The sequence below is a fragment of the Salmo salar genome, chromosome ssa07 (assembly GCF_905237065.1).
Source record: "Salmo salar chromosome ssa07, Ssal_v3.1, whole genome shotgun sequence".
Taxonomy (NCBI): domain Eukaryota; kingdom Metazoa; phylum Chordata; class Actinopteri; order Salmoniformes; family Salmonidae; genus Salmo; species Salmo salar.
The window spans coordinates 2,698,998-2,714,173 of NC_059448.1; the positions used below are offsets into that span (position 1 = coordinate 2,698,998).

The 15,176-nt window shown below is 47.1% G+C and overlaps 1 protein-coding gene across 3 annotated transcripts in view; it reads right to left on the reverse strand.

Moving 5' to 3' along the window:
• Positions 1-14,407, reverse strand: part of LOC106608418 (transmembrane protein 184C) — a 19,515-nt gene extending 5,108 nt beyond the window's left edge. Inside the window, exons 1-9 of one of the 3 annotated variants that reach the window (XM_045721405.1) lie at positions 14,007-14,407; positions 11,097-11,243; positions 10,353-10,483; positions 9,780-9,816; positions 7,395-7,600; positions 3,642-3,716; positions 2,875-2,968; positions 781-893; positions 224-323 (exon numbers count right to left, since the gene is read on the reverse strand). In XM_045721405.1, the coding sequence (XP_045577361.1) occupies positions 224-323; positions 781-893; positions 2,875-2,968; positions 3,642-3,716; positions 7,395-7,600; positions 9,780-9,816; positions 10,353-10,483; positions 11,097-11,213 (873 nt within the window). In that variant the 5' untranslated portion in view covers positions 11,214-11,243; positions 14,007-14,407. Of the gene's footprint in view, positions 1-223; positions 324-780; positions 894-2,874; positions 2,969-3,641; positions 3,717-7,394; positions 7,601-9,779; positions 9,817-9,946; positions 10,332-10,352; positions 10,484-11,096; positions 11,244-14,006 lie in introns of those variants that run through there. The other 2 variants (XM_045721406.1, XM_045721407.1) reach the window with 2 other exon arrangements.
• Between the last annotated feature and the right edge of the window lie 769 nt (positions 14,408-15,176).

The following is a 15,176-nucleotide window of genomic DNA, read 5'->3' on the forward strand; positions in this document are numbered from 1 at the left end:
TAGGGAGGGAGAGAGAGAGAGAGAGAGTTAGAGAGGTGGGTTTATAGGTACAGCTGTAGTGTAGTGGAAACATCTCTACACAGATGTATTGTCGGGGTGTGGAAGGGTTAGGTGTGTGTGTGTGTGTGTGTGTGTGTGTGTGTGTGTGTGTGTGTGTGTGTGTGTGTGTGTGTGTGTGTGTGTGTGTGTGTGTGTGTGTGTGTGTGTGTGTGTGTGTGTGTACCTGTAGTCCAGTGGCTACAGCCTCAACACTGTCCCAGTCCCAGGTGTGTTTATCAGAGATCACTCCGACTTTCACCAGTATAGCTATCAACACTGCCTGCCTGGAGAGATGGAGGGATGGGAGAGAAAGAGAGAGGGAGGGAGGGAAAGAGAGAGTCGAGGGAGACGGGAAGAGAGAGAGAGAGAGAGAGAGAGAGAGAGAGAGAGAGAGAGAGACAGAGAGAGAGAACAGAGAGAGAGAGAGAGAGAGAGAGAGAGAGAGAGAAAAAAGAGAGAGAGAGAGACAGAGAGAGAGAGAGAGAGACAGAGAGAGAGAGGGAGAGAGAGAGAGAGAGAGAGGGAGAGAGAGAGACAGAGAGAGAGAGAGAGAGAGAGAGAGAGAGAGAGAGAGAGAGAGGAAGAGAGAGAGAGAGAGAGAGAGAGAGAATTGTTGCCTTTCTCCTTTTGTGGTACCCAGCACTCACACACAACGCTAAGCAACAGTCAGAAAAAACCCAGGTCATGTGTTCTAATAGACATTCTTGATTCACTGAAAACACGCATCCCTCCTCCTCTTACCAGAACGAGACGAAGACGACCATTTTAACACAGAGGAACTTCCCGACAGGTCTAATCTGACTCAGTTCATCCTTCAAGGCTTTATACAGCAGCACCAGACAATACATGGCAAACTGGAGAGAGAGAGACAGAGAGAGAGAGAGAGAGAGTAAGCATTAGCCTTGCTATTGAGAAAGGCCGCCGTAGGCAGACCTGGCTCTCAAGAGAAGACAGGCTATGTGCAACACTGCCTACAAAATGAGGTGGAAACTGAGCTGCACTTCCTAACCTCCTGCCAAATGTATGACCATATCAGAGACACATATTTCCCTCAGATTACACAGACCCACAAAGAATTCGAAAACAAATCCAATTTTGATAAACCACAGTGATTTTACAACACTGTATATAGACATACACTACCGGTCAAAAGCTTTAAGAACACCTACTACTCATTCAAGGGTTTTTCTTTATTTTTTACTATTTTCTACATTGTAGAATAATAGTGAAGTCATCAAAACTATGAAATAACACATATGGAATCATGTAGTAACCAAAAAAGTGTTAAACAAATCAAAATAGATTTTATATTTGAGATTCTTCAAAGTAGCCACCCTTTGCCTTGATGACAGCTTTGCACACTCTTGGCATTCTCTCAACCAGCTTCATGAGGTAGTCACCTGGAATGCATTTCAATTAACAGGTGTGCCTTGTTAAAAGTTAATTTGTGGAATTTCTTTCCTTCTTAATGCGTTTGAGCCAATCAGTTGCGTTGTGACAAGGCAGGGGTGGTATACAGAAGATAGCCCTATTTGGTAAAAGATCAAGTCCATATTATGGCAAGAACAGCTCAAATAAGCAAAGAGAAACGACAGTCCATCATTACTTTAAGACATGAAGGTCAGTCAATACGGAACACTTCAATAACTTTTGAAAGTTTCTTTAAGTGCAGTTGCAAAAACCATCAAACGCTATGATGAAACTGGCTCTCATGAGGACCGCCACAGGAAAGGAAGACTCAGAATTTCCTCTGCTGCAGAGGATAAGTTCATTAGAGTTACCAGCCTCAGAAATTGCAGCCCAAATAAATGCTTAACAGAGTTCAAGTAACAGACACATCTCAACATCAACTGTTCAGAGGAGACTGCGAGAATCAGGCCTTCATGGTTGAATTGCTGCAAAGAAACCACTACTAAAGGACACCAATAATAAGAAGAGACTTGCTTGGACCAAGAAACACGAGCAATGGACATTAGACCGGTGGAAATCTGTCTTTTGGTCTGGAGTCCAAATTGGAGATTTTTGGTTCAAACCGTCGTTGTGGGTAAACGGATGATCTGCGTATGTGTATTGTGAAGCATGGAGGAGGTGTGATGGTGTGGGGGTGCTTTTCTGGTGACACTGTCTGTGATTTATTTAGAATTGGCTATTTGAAGAATCTCAAATCTTAAATATATTTTGATTTGTTTTAACACTTTTTTGGTTACTACATGATTCCATATGTGTTATTTCATAGTTTTGATGTCTTCACTATTATTCTACAATGTAGAAAGGACCAGGTGTGTGAGGTCTCACCAGTTGAGAGATATTGTTGACTAGGACCAGGTTAGGACCAGGTGTGTGAGTTGAGAGATATTGTTGACTAGGACCAGGTTAGGACCAGGTGTGTGAGGTCTCACCAGTTGAGAGATATTGTTGACTAGGACCAGGTTAGGACCAGGTGTGTGAGGTCTCACCAGTTGAGAGATATTGTTGACTAGGACCAGGTTAGGACCAGGTGTGTGAGTTGAGAGATATTGTTGACTAGGACCAGGTTAGGACCAGGTGTGTGAGTTGAGAGATATTGTTGACTAGGACCAGGTTAGGACCAGGTGTGTGAGGTCTCACCAGTTGAGAGATATTGTTGACTAGGACCAGGTTAGGACCAGGTGTGTGAGGTCTCACCAGTTGAGAGATATTGTTGACTAGGACCAGGTTAGGACCAGGTGTGTGAGGTCTCACCAGTTGAGAGATATTGTTGACTAGGACCAGGTTAGGACCAGGTGTGTGAGGTCTCACCAGTTGAGAGATATTGTTGACTAGGACCAGGTTAGGACCAGGTGTGTGAGGTCTCACCAGTTGAGAGATATTGTTGACTAGGACCAGATAGGTCCAGGCATTCCTGTTGCTGAAGTTTCCCTCGTCATACACGCCACACAACTGACAGGCACTACAGAGAGAGAGAGGGGGAGGAAGGAGAGAGAGAGAGAGAGAGAGAGAGGGGGAGGAAGGAGAGAGAGAGAGGGGGAGGAAGGAGAGAGAGAGAGAGAGAGGGGGAGGAAGGAGAGAGAGAGAGAGAGAGGGGGGAAAGGAAGGAGAGAGAGAGAGGGGAGAAGGAGAGAAAGAGAGAGAGGGGGAGGAAGGAGAGAGAGAGGGGGAGGAAGGAGAGAGAGAGAGAGGGGGAGGAAGGAGAGAGAGAGAGAGGGGGAGGAAGGAGAGAGAGAGAGAGGGGAGGAAGGAGAGAGAGAGGGAGAAGGAGAGAGAGAGAGAGGGGGGGAGGAAGGAGAGAGAGAGAGAGGGGGAGGAAGGAGAGAGAGAGAGAGAGAGGGGGAGGAAGGAGAGAGAGAGAGGGGGGAGGAAGGAGAGAAGGAGAAGGAGAGAGAGAGAGAGAGGGGAGGAAGGAGAGAGAGAGAGAGGGGGAGGAAGGAGAGAGAGAGAGAAGAGAGAGGGGGAGGAAGGAGAGAGAGAGAGAGGGGGAGGAAGGGGGGAGGAAGGAGAGAGAGAGTGAGAGATGGGAGAAAGAGAGGGGATCAGAAAAACATTGTAACCTGATCAACCTTTCCTGTTCTGTATTTCTGTATTTTGTAATGCCTAATATACTACAGGGTTAGTGCTGTACTTACAGTGCTATCACTGTAGTTACGGGCCTGACGACGGTGTACTGTAGAACCCCCAGCTTACAGCGGAACAGCAACACCCTGACAGAGGAGAGACAACCAATCACAACCATCAGTCAGTCACATCCATCAACCAATCACAAACATCAGTCAGTCACATCCATCAACCAATCACAACCATCAATCAGTCACATCCATCAACCAATCACAACCATCAACCAGTCACATCCATCAACCAATCACAACCATCAATCAGTCACATCCATCAACCAATCACAACCATCAACCAGTCACATCCATCAACCAACCAATCACAACCATCAATCAGTCACATCCATCAACCAATCACAACCATCAGTCAGTCACATCCATCAACCAATCACAACCATCAGTCAGTCACATCCATCAACCAATCACAACCATCAGTCAGTCACATCCATCAACCAATCACAACCATCAGTCAGTCACATCCATCAGTCAGTCACATCCATCAACCAATCACAACCATCAATCAGTCACATCCATCAACCAACCAATCACAACCATCAATCAGTCACATCCATCAACCAATCACAACCATCAATCAGTCACATCCATCAACCAATCACAACCATCAGTCAGTCACATCCATCAACCAATCACAACCATCAGTCAGTCACATCCATCAGTCAGTCACATCCATCAGTCAGTCACATCCATCAACCAATCACAACCATCAATCAGTCACATCCATCAACCAATCACAACCATCAGTCAGTCACATCCATCAGTCAGTCACATCCATCAACCAATCACAACCATCAATCAGTCACATCCATCAACCAACCAATCACAACCATCAATCAGTCACATCCATCAACCAATCACAACCATCAACCAATCACAACCATCAGTCAGTCACATCCATCAACCAACCAATCACAACCATCAACCAATCACAACCATCAATCAGTCACATCCATCAGCCAATCAATCACAACTAACCATCAATCAGTCACATCCATCAACCAATCACAACCATCAACCAATCACAACCATCAATCAGTCACATCCATCAACCAATCACAACCATCAATCAGTCACATCCATCAACCAACCAATCACAACCATCAATCAGTCACATCCATCAACCAATCACAACCATCAATCAGTCACATCCATCAACCAATCACAACCATCAATCAGTCACATCCATCAACCAATCACAACCATCAATCAGTCACATCCATCAACCAATCACAACCATCAATCAGTCACATCCATCAACCAATCACAACCATCAATCAGTCACATCCATCAACCAACCAATCACAACCATCAATCAGTCACATCCATCAGCCAATCAAGACATTGTATTCATGTTCATCCATCTCTCCCTGCTCTCCTCCCTCCCTCTCACTCCAACTCTCCCTCCCTCCCTCCCTCCCTCCCTCCCTCCCTCCCTCCCTCCCTCCCTCCCTCCCTCCCTCCCTCCCTCCCTCCCTCCCTCCCTCCCTCCCTCCCTCCTCCCTCCACTCTCCCTCCCTCTCCCCCTCCCTCCCTCCTCCCTCCTCCCTCCCTCCCTCCCTCCCTCCCTCCCTCCCTCCCTCCCTCCCTCCCTCCCTCCCTCCCTCCCTCCCTCCCTCCCTCTCCCCCCTCCCTCTCCTCCCTCCCTCCTTCCCTCTCCTCCCTCCCTCCCCTCTCCTCCCTCCCCCCCTCCCCTCTCCTCCCTCCCTCACTCTCCCATTGCCCCCTCCCTCCCCCTCTCCTACCTCCCCTCCCTCCTTCCCTCTCCTCCCTCCTCCCTCCCTCCCTCCCTCCCCTCCCTCCCTCCCTCCCTCTCCTCCTTCCCTCTCCTCCCTCCCTGCCTCTCTCCCCTCCCCTCCCTCCCTCCCTCCCTCTCCTCCTTCCCTCTCCTCCCTCCCTGCCTCTCTCCCCTCCCCTCCCTCCCTCTCCTCCCTCCCCTCTCCTCCCTCCCCTCCCCTCCCCTCTCCTCCCCTCTCCTCCCTCCCTCACTTACTCTCCCATTGCCCCCTCCCTCCCCCCTCTCCTCCCTCCCTCCCCCTCTCCTACCTCCACTCCCCCCTCCCTCCCCCTCTCCTCCCTCCCCTCCCTCCTTCCCTCTCCTCCCTCCTCCCTCCCTCCCTCCCTCCCCCCTCTCCTCCTTCCCTCTCCTCCCTCCCTGCCTCTCTCCCCTCCCCTCCCTCCATCTCTCCTCCCTCCATCCCCTCTCCTCCCTCCCCTCCCCCTCCCCTCCCTCCCCTCCCCCCTCCCCTCTCCTCCCCTCTCCTCCCTCCCTCACTTACTCTCCCATTGCCCCCCTCCCTCCCCCTCTCCTACCTCCCTCCCCCTCTCCTTTCTCCCTCCTTCCCTCTCCTCCCTCCCTGCCTCTCTCCCCTCCCTCCCTCCCCTCTCCTCCCTCTCTCCCTCCCCTCTTTCCCTCCCCCTCCCCTCTCCTCCCTCCCCTCTCCTCCCTCCCCCTCCCCTCTCCTCCCTCTCTCCCCTCTCCTCCCTCCCCCTCCCCTCTCCTCCCTCCCCTCTCCTCCCTCTCTCCCTCCCCTCTTCTCCCTCCTCCCCTCCCCTCTCCTCCCTCCCCTCTCCTCCCTCTCTCCCCTCTCCTCCCTCTCTCCCCTCTCCTCCCTCCCTCCCCCTCCCCTCTCCTCCCTCCCCCCTCCCCTCTCCTCCCTCTCCTCCCTCCCCTCTCCTTCCTCCCTCCCCCCCTCCCCTCTCCTCCCTCTCCTCCCTCCCCTCTCCTCCCTCCCTCCCTCTCCTCCCTCCCCCTCCCCTCTCCTCCCCTCCCCCCTCCCCTCTCCTCCCCTCTCCTCCCTCCCTCACTTACTCTCCCATTGCCCCCTCCCTCCCCCTCTCCTACCTCCACTCCCCCTCTCCTTTCTCCCTCCTTCCCTCTCCTCCCTCCCTGCCTCTCTCCCCTCCCTCCCTCCCCTCTCCTCCCTCTCTCCCTCCCCTCTTTTCCCTCCCCCCCTCCCCTCTCCTCCCTCCCCTCTCCTCCCTCCCCCTCCCCTCTCCTCCCTCTCCCTCCTCCCTCCCCTCTCCTCCCTCTCTCCCTCCCCTCTCCTCCCTCCCCCCCTCCCCTCTCCTCCCTCCCCTCTCCTCCCTCCCCTCTCCTCCCTCTCTCCCCTCTCCTCCCTCCCTCCCCCTCCCCTCTCCTCCCTCCCCCTCCCCTCTCCTCCCTCTCTCCCCTCTCCTCCCTCTCCTCCCTCCCCTCTCCTTCCTCCCTCCCCCCCTCCCTCTCCTCCCTCCCCCCCTCCCCTCTCCTCCCTCTCCTCCTCCCCTCCCCTCTCCTCCCTCCCCCCCTCCCCTCTCCTCCCTCCCCTCTCCTCCCTCCTCCCTCCCCTCCCCTCTCCTCCCTCTCTCCCCTCTCCTCCCTCTCCTCCCTCCCCTCTCCTCCCTCCCCCTCCCCTCTCCTCCCTCCCCCCTCCCCTCTCCTCCCTCTCCTCCCTCTCCTCCCTCCCCTCTCCTCCCTCCCCCCCTCCCTCTCCTCCCTCCCCCCCCCCTCTCCTCCCTCCCCCCTCCCCTCCCTCCCCTCTCCTCCCTCTCCTCCCTCCCCTCTCCTCCCTCCCTCCCTCTCCTCCCTCCCCCTCCCCCTCTCCTCCCTCTCCTCCCTCTCCTCCCTCCCTCCCCTCCCCTCTCCTCCCTCTCTCCCCTCTCCTCCCTCTCCTCCCTCCCCTCTCCTTCCTCCCTCCCCCTCCCTCTCCTCCCTCCCCCTCCCCTCTCCTCCCTCCCTCCCCTCCCCTCTCCTCTCCTCCCTCCCTCACTTACTCTCCCATTGCCCATGGTGGACAGCAGCATAGAGGTGGCAGGTGTTTCTGTTGTTCCTGAACCTCCAGCATCAACACCAAACTGGGATACTGGTTAGAGAGGTAGTTTAACAGGAAGATGAGGAAGTTGTAAATGACGTAGGCCTCGTAACACTCTCTACACGTGTCTACGTAGATGGCTATACTGGGGTAGCGCAGCGCGATCCACTGAAGAAGAAGATGAAGTCCAAGGTACACAGATGTCCAAGGGGGGAAGGAGGTGGAGAGGGAGGAGGAGGAGGGGGAGAGGAAGGAGGGGGAGAGGAAGGAGGGGGAGAGGAAGGAGGAGGAGAGGAAGGAGGAGGAGGGGGAGAGGAAGGAGGGGAGAGGAAGGAGGAGGAGGGGGAGAGGAAGGGGAGGGGGAGAGGAAGGAGGGGGAGGGGGAGAGGGAGGAGGGGGAGAGGAAGGAGGGGGAGAGGAAGGAGGAGGAGGGGGAGAGGAAGGAGGGGAGAGGAAGGAGGGGAGGGGAGAGGGAGGAGGGGAGAGGAAGGAGGAGGGAGGGGGAGAGGAAGGAGGGGGAGAAAGGCAGTTATAATTTCATATAATTTATAATTATAATTATAATCCATATAATTTCAACCAGCACATATTGATTGATGGAGTGACCAATGTAAAGAAATGGTCTGTGTGTGTGTCTGTGTGTGTGTCTGTGTGTGTGTGTGTAGGTGTGTAGGTGTGTCTGTGTGTGTAGGTGTGTAGGTGTGTGTCTGTGTGTGTCTGTGTCTGTGTGTGTCTGTGTGTGTGTGTGTGTGTGTGTGTGTGTGTGTGTGTTGACTCTGCTATTTGAGCAGCCCAGCCTTGTGACAACACCACACCGTCCTCAATTAGTCCTGTTACCATAGAGATACGAAGGTCTCAATGGAACTTAGAATGTTCAGCCATTCCAGGACCTTATAAACCAATGGAATGTCTGACTCGGTGTTCTAGTCTAGTGTTCCATAGTTCTCTGTGTTCTAGTCTAGTGTTCCATATTGCTCTGTGTTCTAGTCTAGTATTCCATAGTTCTCTGTGTTCTAGTCTAGTGTTCCATAGTTCTCTGTGTTCTAGTCTAGTGTTCCATAGTTCTCTGTGTTCTAGTCTAGTGTTCCATATTTCTCTGTGTTCTAGTCTAGTGTTCCATAGTTCTCTGTGTTCTAGTCTAGTGTTCCATAGTTCTCTGTGTTCTAGTCTAGTGTTCCATAGTTCTCTGTGTTCTAGTCTCGTGTTCCATAGTTCTCTGTGTTCTAGTCTAGTGTTCCATAGTTCTCTGTGTTCTAGTCTAGTGTTCCATATTGCTCTGTGTTCTAGTCTAGTGTTCCATAGTTCTCTGTGTTCTAGTCTAGTGTTCCATAGTTCTCTGTGTTCTAGTCTAGTGTTCCATAGTTCTCTGTGTTCTAGTCTCGTGTTCCATAGTTATCTGTGTTCTAGTCTCGTGTTCCATAGTTCTCTGTGTTCTAGTCTAGTGTTCCATAGTTCTCTGTGTTCTAGTCTAGTGTTCCATAGTTCTTTGTGTTCTAGTCTAGTGTTCCATAGTTCTCTGTGTTCTAGTCTAGTGTTCCATAGTTCTCTGTGTTCTAGTCTAGTGTTCCATAGTTCTCTGTGTTCTAGTCTAGTGTTCCATAGTTCTCTGTGTTCTAGTCTAGTGTTTCATAGTTCTCTGTGTTCTAGTGTTCCATATTGCTCTGTGTTCTAGTCTAGTGTTCCATAGTTCTCTGTGTTCTAGTCTAGTGTTCCATAGTTCTCTGTGTTCTAGTCTAGTGTTCCATAGTTCTCTGTGTTCTAGTCTAGTGTTCCATAGTTCTCTGTGTTCTAGTCTAGTGTTCCATATTGCTCTGTGTTCTAGTCTAGTGTTCCATAGTTCTCTGTGTTCTAGTCTAGTGTTCCATAGTTCTCTGTGTTCTAGTCTAGTGTTCCATAGTTCTCTGTGTTCTAGTCTAGTGTTCCATAGTTCTCTGTGTTCTAGTCTCGTGTTCCATAGTTCTCTGTGTTCTAGTCTAGTGTTCCATAGTTCTCTGTGTTCTAGTCTAGTGTTCCATAGTTCTCTGTGTTCTAGTCTAGTGTTCCATAGTTCTCTGTGTTCTAGTCTAGTGTTCCATAGTTCTCTGTGTTCTAGTCTAGTGTTTCATCGTTCTCTGTGTTCTAGTCTAGTGTTCCATAGTTCTTTGTGTTCTAGTCTAGTGTTCCATAGTTCTCTGTGTTCTAGTCTAGTGTTCCATATTGCTCTGTGTTCTAGTCTAGTGTTCCATAGTTCTCTGTGTTCTAGTCTAGTGTTCCATAGTTCTCTTGTGCAGTGAGAGAGGTCTTCGACCAGATTGATATGTTATAACAGTATTACTATAATGAAACGGTAACAATAGTTTCTCCTTACACTGTCCACACTGTAGATGGGTACCATCCACAGAATCCTGTAAAAATAAAAACACAACAGAGAAGATCAGTGGTATCTGGTCTTCCTACATTTACAAAAATAGTTTTTACCTTGAGGGATTTGGCTTTAGCTTCAACAGGTGTAGTGTAAACCAGGTGTGTTCCTACCTGATAATGGGTTTCTGTAGCTCAGGCTGTGTGTAGTGTAAACCAGGTGTGTTCCTACCTGATAATGGGTTTCTGTAGCTCAGGCTGTGTGTAGTGTAAACCAGGTGTGTTCCTACCTGATAATGGGTTTCTGTAGCTCAGGCTGTGTGTAGTGTAAACCAGGTGTGTTCCTACCTGATAATGGGTTTCTGTAGCTCAGGCTGTGTGTAGTGTAAACCAGGTGTGTTCCTACCTGATAATGGGTTTCTGTAGCTCAGGCTGTGTGTAGTGTAAACCAGGTGTGTTCCTACCTGATAATGGGTTTCTGTAGCTCAGGCTGTGTGTAGTGTAAACCAGGTGTGTTCCTACCTGATAATGGGTTTCTGTAGCTCAGGCTGTGTGTAGTGTAAACCAGGTGTGTTCCTACCTGATAATGGGTTTCTGTAGCTCAGGCTGTGTGTAGTGTACCAGGTGCTGCAGGATCCCCCACAGAGAGATGGGGATGGTCATGAACACAAAGACTCCAGCTATGAACCAGGCTTTACTGTGGGTCCCCACCTGAAACAGATCAAGTTTAAACTACATAACCAGGCTTTACTGTGGGTCCCCACCTGAAACAGACCAAGTTTAAACTACATAACCAGGCTTTACTAGGAGATACCATTTATAAACAAACACATTTGTGCAACAGCAGCATCCCAGCGGTTGCGATCAATCTGGACAGTCCAAAATAACGATCAGGCTACGTGTAGCTCAGTTGGTAGAGCATGGTGTTTGCAACGCCGGGGTTGTGGGTTTCGATTCCCACAGGGGACCAGTACGGGAAGAAAAAAAAAAAATGTATGAAATGTATGCATTCACTACTTACTGTAAGTTGCTCTGGATAAGAGCGTCTGCTAAATGACTAAAAATGTTTAAAACATTTTTTTAAATCATAGCCGAATAGCTGAGGAGAATAACCTCTTTAAGGAATACCTGGGATAGGATAAAGTAATCCTTCTAACCCCCCCCCCCCTCCTTAAAATATTTAGATGCACTATTGTAAAGTGGCTGTTCCACTGGATATCATAAGGTGAATCCACCAATTTGTAAGTCGCTCTGGATAAGAGCGTCTGCTAAATGACTTAAATGTAAATATGAAAGGTAGATTTTTCGACTCGTTCCATCTCACCTCAGACTTCTGTAGTTCCCAGACACACAGCGGCAGAACGACGAGCAGCAGGCCGACGTAGAGACAGACCACGAGAGGTCTGATCCACCGTCTCCAGTTCTCGCACGTACACGGCATGATCCGGGTTCGCTTCCGTTCCGTTCGCTTCTGTTGGGTTATGTTCGGGTTTAGAACTGAAGGGCTAGGCGGAGATGGGTGGGCGTTGGCTATAGGCTATATATCTACTGTTTCCTAAACACAACACTGTAACACTAACCTATATACTATATATATCTACTGTTTCCTAAACACAACACTGTTACACTAACCTATATACTATATATATCTACTGTTTCCTAAACACAACACTGTTACACTAACCTATATACTATATATATCTACTGTTTCCTAAACACAACACTGTTACACTAACCTATATACTATATATATCTACTGTTTCCTAAACACAACACTGTAACACTAACCTATATACTATATATATCTACTGTTTCCTAAACACAACACTGTTACACTAACCTATATACTATATATATCTACTGTTTCCTAAACACAACACTGTTACACTAACCTATATACTATATATATCTACTGTTTCCTAAACACAACACTGTTACACTAACCTATATACTATATATATCTACTGTTTCCTAAACACAACACTGTAACACTAACCTATATACTATATATATCTACTGTTTCCTAAACACAACACTGTTACACTAACCTATATACTATATATATCTACTGTTTCCTAAACACAACACTGTTACACTAACCTATATACTATATATATCTACTGTTTCCTAAACACAACACTGTTACACTAACCTATATATCTACTGTTTCCTAAACACAACACTGTTACACTAACCTATATACTATATATATCTACTGTTTCCTAAACACAACACTGTTACACTAACCTATATACTATATATATCTACTGTTTCCTAAACACAACACTGTTACACTAACCTATATATCTACTGTTTCCTAAACACAACACTGTAACACTAACCTATATACTATATATATCTACTGTTTCCTAAACACAACACTGTTACACTAACCTATATACTATATATATCTACTGTTTCCTAAACACAACACTGTTACACTAACCTATATACTATATATATCTACTGTTTCCTAAACACAACACTGTTACACTAACCTATATACTATATATATCTACTGTTTCCTAAACACAACACTGTTACACTAACCTATATACTATATATATGTACTGTTTCCTAAACACAACACTGTTACACTAACCTATATATCTACTGTTTCCTAAACACAACACTGTAACACTAACCTATATACTATATATATCTACTGTTTCCTAAACACAACACTGTAACACTAACCTATATACTATATATATCTACTGTTTCCTAAACACAACACTGTTACACTAACCTATATACTATATATATCTACTGTTTCCTAAACACAACACTGTAACACTAACCTATATACTATATATATCTACTGTTTCCTAAACACAACACTGTTACACTAACCTATATATCTACTGTTTCCTAAACACAACACTGTTACACTAACCTATATACTATATATATCTACTGTTTCCTAAACACAACACTGTTACACTAACCTATATATCTACTGTTTCCTAAACACAACACTGTTACACTAACCTATATACTATATATATCTACTGTTTCCTAAACACAACACTGTTACACTAACCTATATATCTACTGTTTCCTAAACACAACACTGTTACACTAACCTATATACTATATATATCTACTGTTTCCTAAACACAACACTGTAACACTAACCTATATACTATATATATCTACTGTTTCCTAAACACAACACTGTAACACTAACCTATATACTATATATATCTACTGTTTCCTAAACACAACACTGTAACACTAACCTATATACTATATATATCTACTGTTTCCTAAACACAACACTGTTACACTAACCTATATATCTACTGTTTCCTAAACACAACACTGTAACACTAACCTATATACTATATATATCTACTGTTTCCTAAACACAACACTGTAACACTAACCTATATACTATATATATCTACTGTTTCCTAAACACAACACTGTTACACTAACCTATATACTATATATATCTACTGTTTCCTAAACACAACACTGTTACACTAACCTATATACTATATATATCTACTGTTTCCTAAACACAACACTGTTACACTAACCTATATACTATATATATCTACTGTTTCCTAAACACAACACTGTTACACTAACCTATATATCTACTGTTTCCTAAACACAACACTGTTACACTAACCTATATACTATATATATCTACTGTTTCCTAAACACAACACTGTAACACTAACCTATATATCTACTGTTTCCTAAACACAACACTGTTACACTAACCTATATACTATATATATATACTGTTTCCTAAACACAACACTGTAACACTAACCTATATACTATATATATCTACTGTTTCCTAAACACAACACTGTTACACTAACCTATATACTATATATATCTACTGTTTCCTAAACACAACACTGTTACACTAACCTATATATCTACTATCGCTGCATGTGAATTGGGGTGGCTTGCAGTGTGTTGACAAAATAACAGAAATGAAGAGGTCAACAGCCTAAACTCCCGTGGCTACAATGATAATAAACCTCTAGGACTTGGACAAGCATCCTTCGGGTTATTGCTGTAACATTGTCTTTACCCAGTCATGAGTAACCTCTAAGCTTTTCTGAATAGACATCCTCTCTCTCTCTCTCTCTCTCTCTCTGTGTCTCTCTCTCTCTGTTCCCTGCGTTGTAGCCAAGCAACGTTGCGTTTCATCCATTTAAATTCACAAGAGCTTATTTTATTTTTTCCTTCTTCTTCTAGATTCACCCACCTCTGAGGATAGAAGAAAATCAGAGAATAAAACCCCGATTACCACGGTGTCCCGAGACGATTTGGTCGCGACATGGAACGGAAATCGGTGTTAAATAATAACGCGTGTGGGTCCATGTTGACGCCCACGTTACGACAAACCGTTATAGAAATCCTTCTAGCTCTGGTCCAGGGCGTTAACTGCCCGTTACGCCTCACGTCCACCGGACGCATCAAACTCTTTGCGTTTCGGCGGAAATCATAAATGTTCAATTAATTCTACGGAAAATGCGGGCTAGACATCCAGCAAAACAACACTTAAATACATCTGGTGGACATCGGGCATTACTGTAGTTTAGTGGTGGAGAAATGCGCAGTAACGTCGTGGACCAGAGCTACCATCCTTACGGCATCATTAGGTCAGGTGGTCTGTTCACTTACCCTCCTATGTGAGCAGGGAGGGGACGGGAAAACAAAACAACACTAGCGGGTCATTTTATTAATCAATCTCTCACACTACCGTGTTTCCACCACAATCTCAGTTAATAGAACCTACCTGCTGGGCATCGGCATCGTTTATAAATGGATACGGGAAATAAAATGCTCTAGTGTTTATCCATGGCCACTAGATGTCACTACGGAGCTACCCTCTCTCTCTCTCTCTCTGTCCCTCTCTCTGTCCCTCTCCCTCTCTCTGTCCCCCTCTTGTCCCCCTCTTTCATCTCACTCTCTCTCTTTCATCTTTCCTCCCTCTCTCTGTCCCTCTCTCTGTCCCTCTCTCTGTCTCTCTCTCTGTCCCTCTCTCTGTCCCTTTCCCTCTCTCTGTCCCTCTCTCTGTCTCTCTCTCTGTCTCTCTCTCTGTCCCTCTCCCTCTCTCTGTCCCCCTCTTGTCCCCCTCTTTCATCTCACTCTCTCTCTTTCATCTTTCCTCCCTCTCTCTGTCCCTCTCTCTGTCTCTCTCTCTGTCTCTCTCTCTGTCCCTCTCTCTGTCCCTTTCCCTCTCTCTGTCCCTCTCTCTGTCCCTCTCTCTGTCTCTCTCTCTGTCCCTCTCTCTGTCTCTCTCTCTGTCCCTCTCTCTGTCCCTCTCCCTGTCTCTCTCTCTGTCTCTCTCTCTGTCCCTCTATCTGTCCCTCACTCTGTCCCTCACTCTGTCTTTCTCTCTGTCCCCCTCTTGTCCCCCTCTTTCATCTCA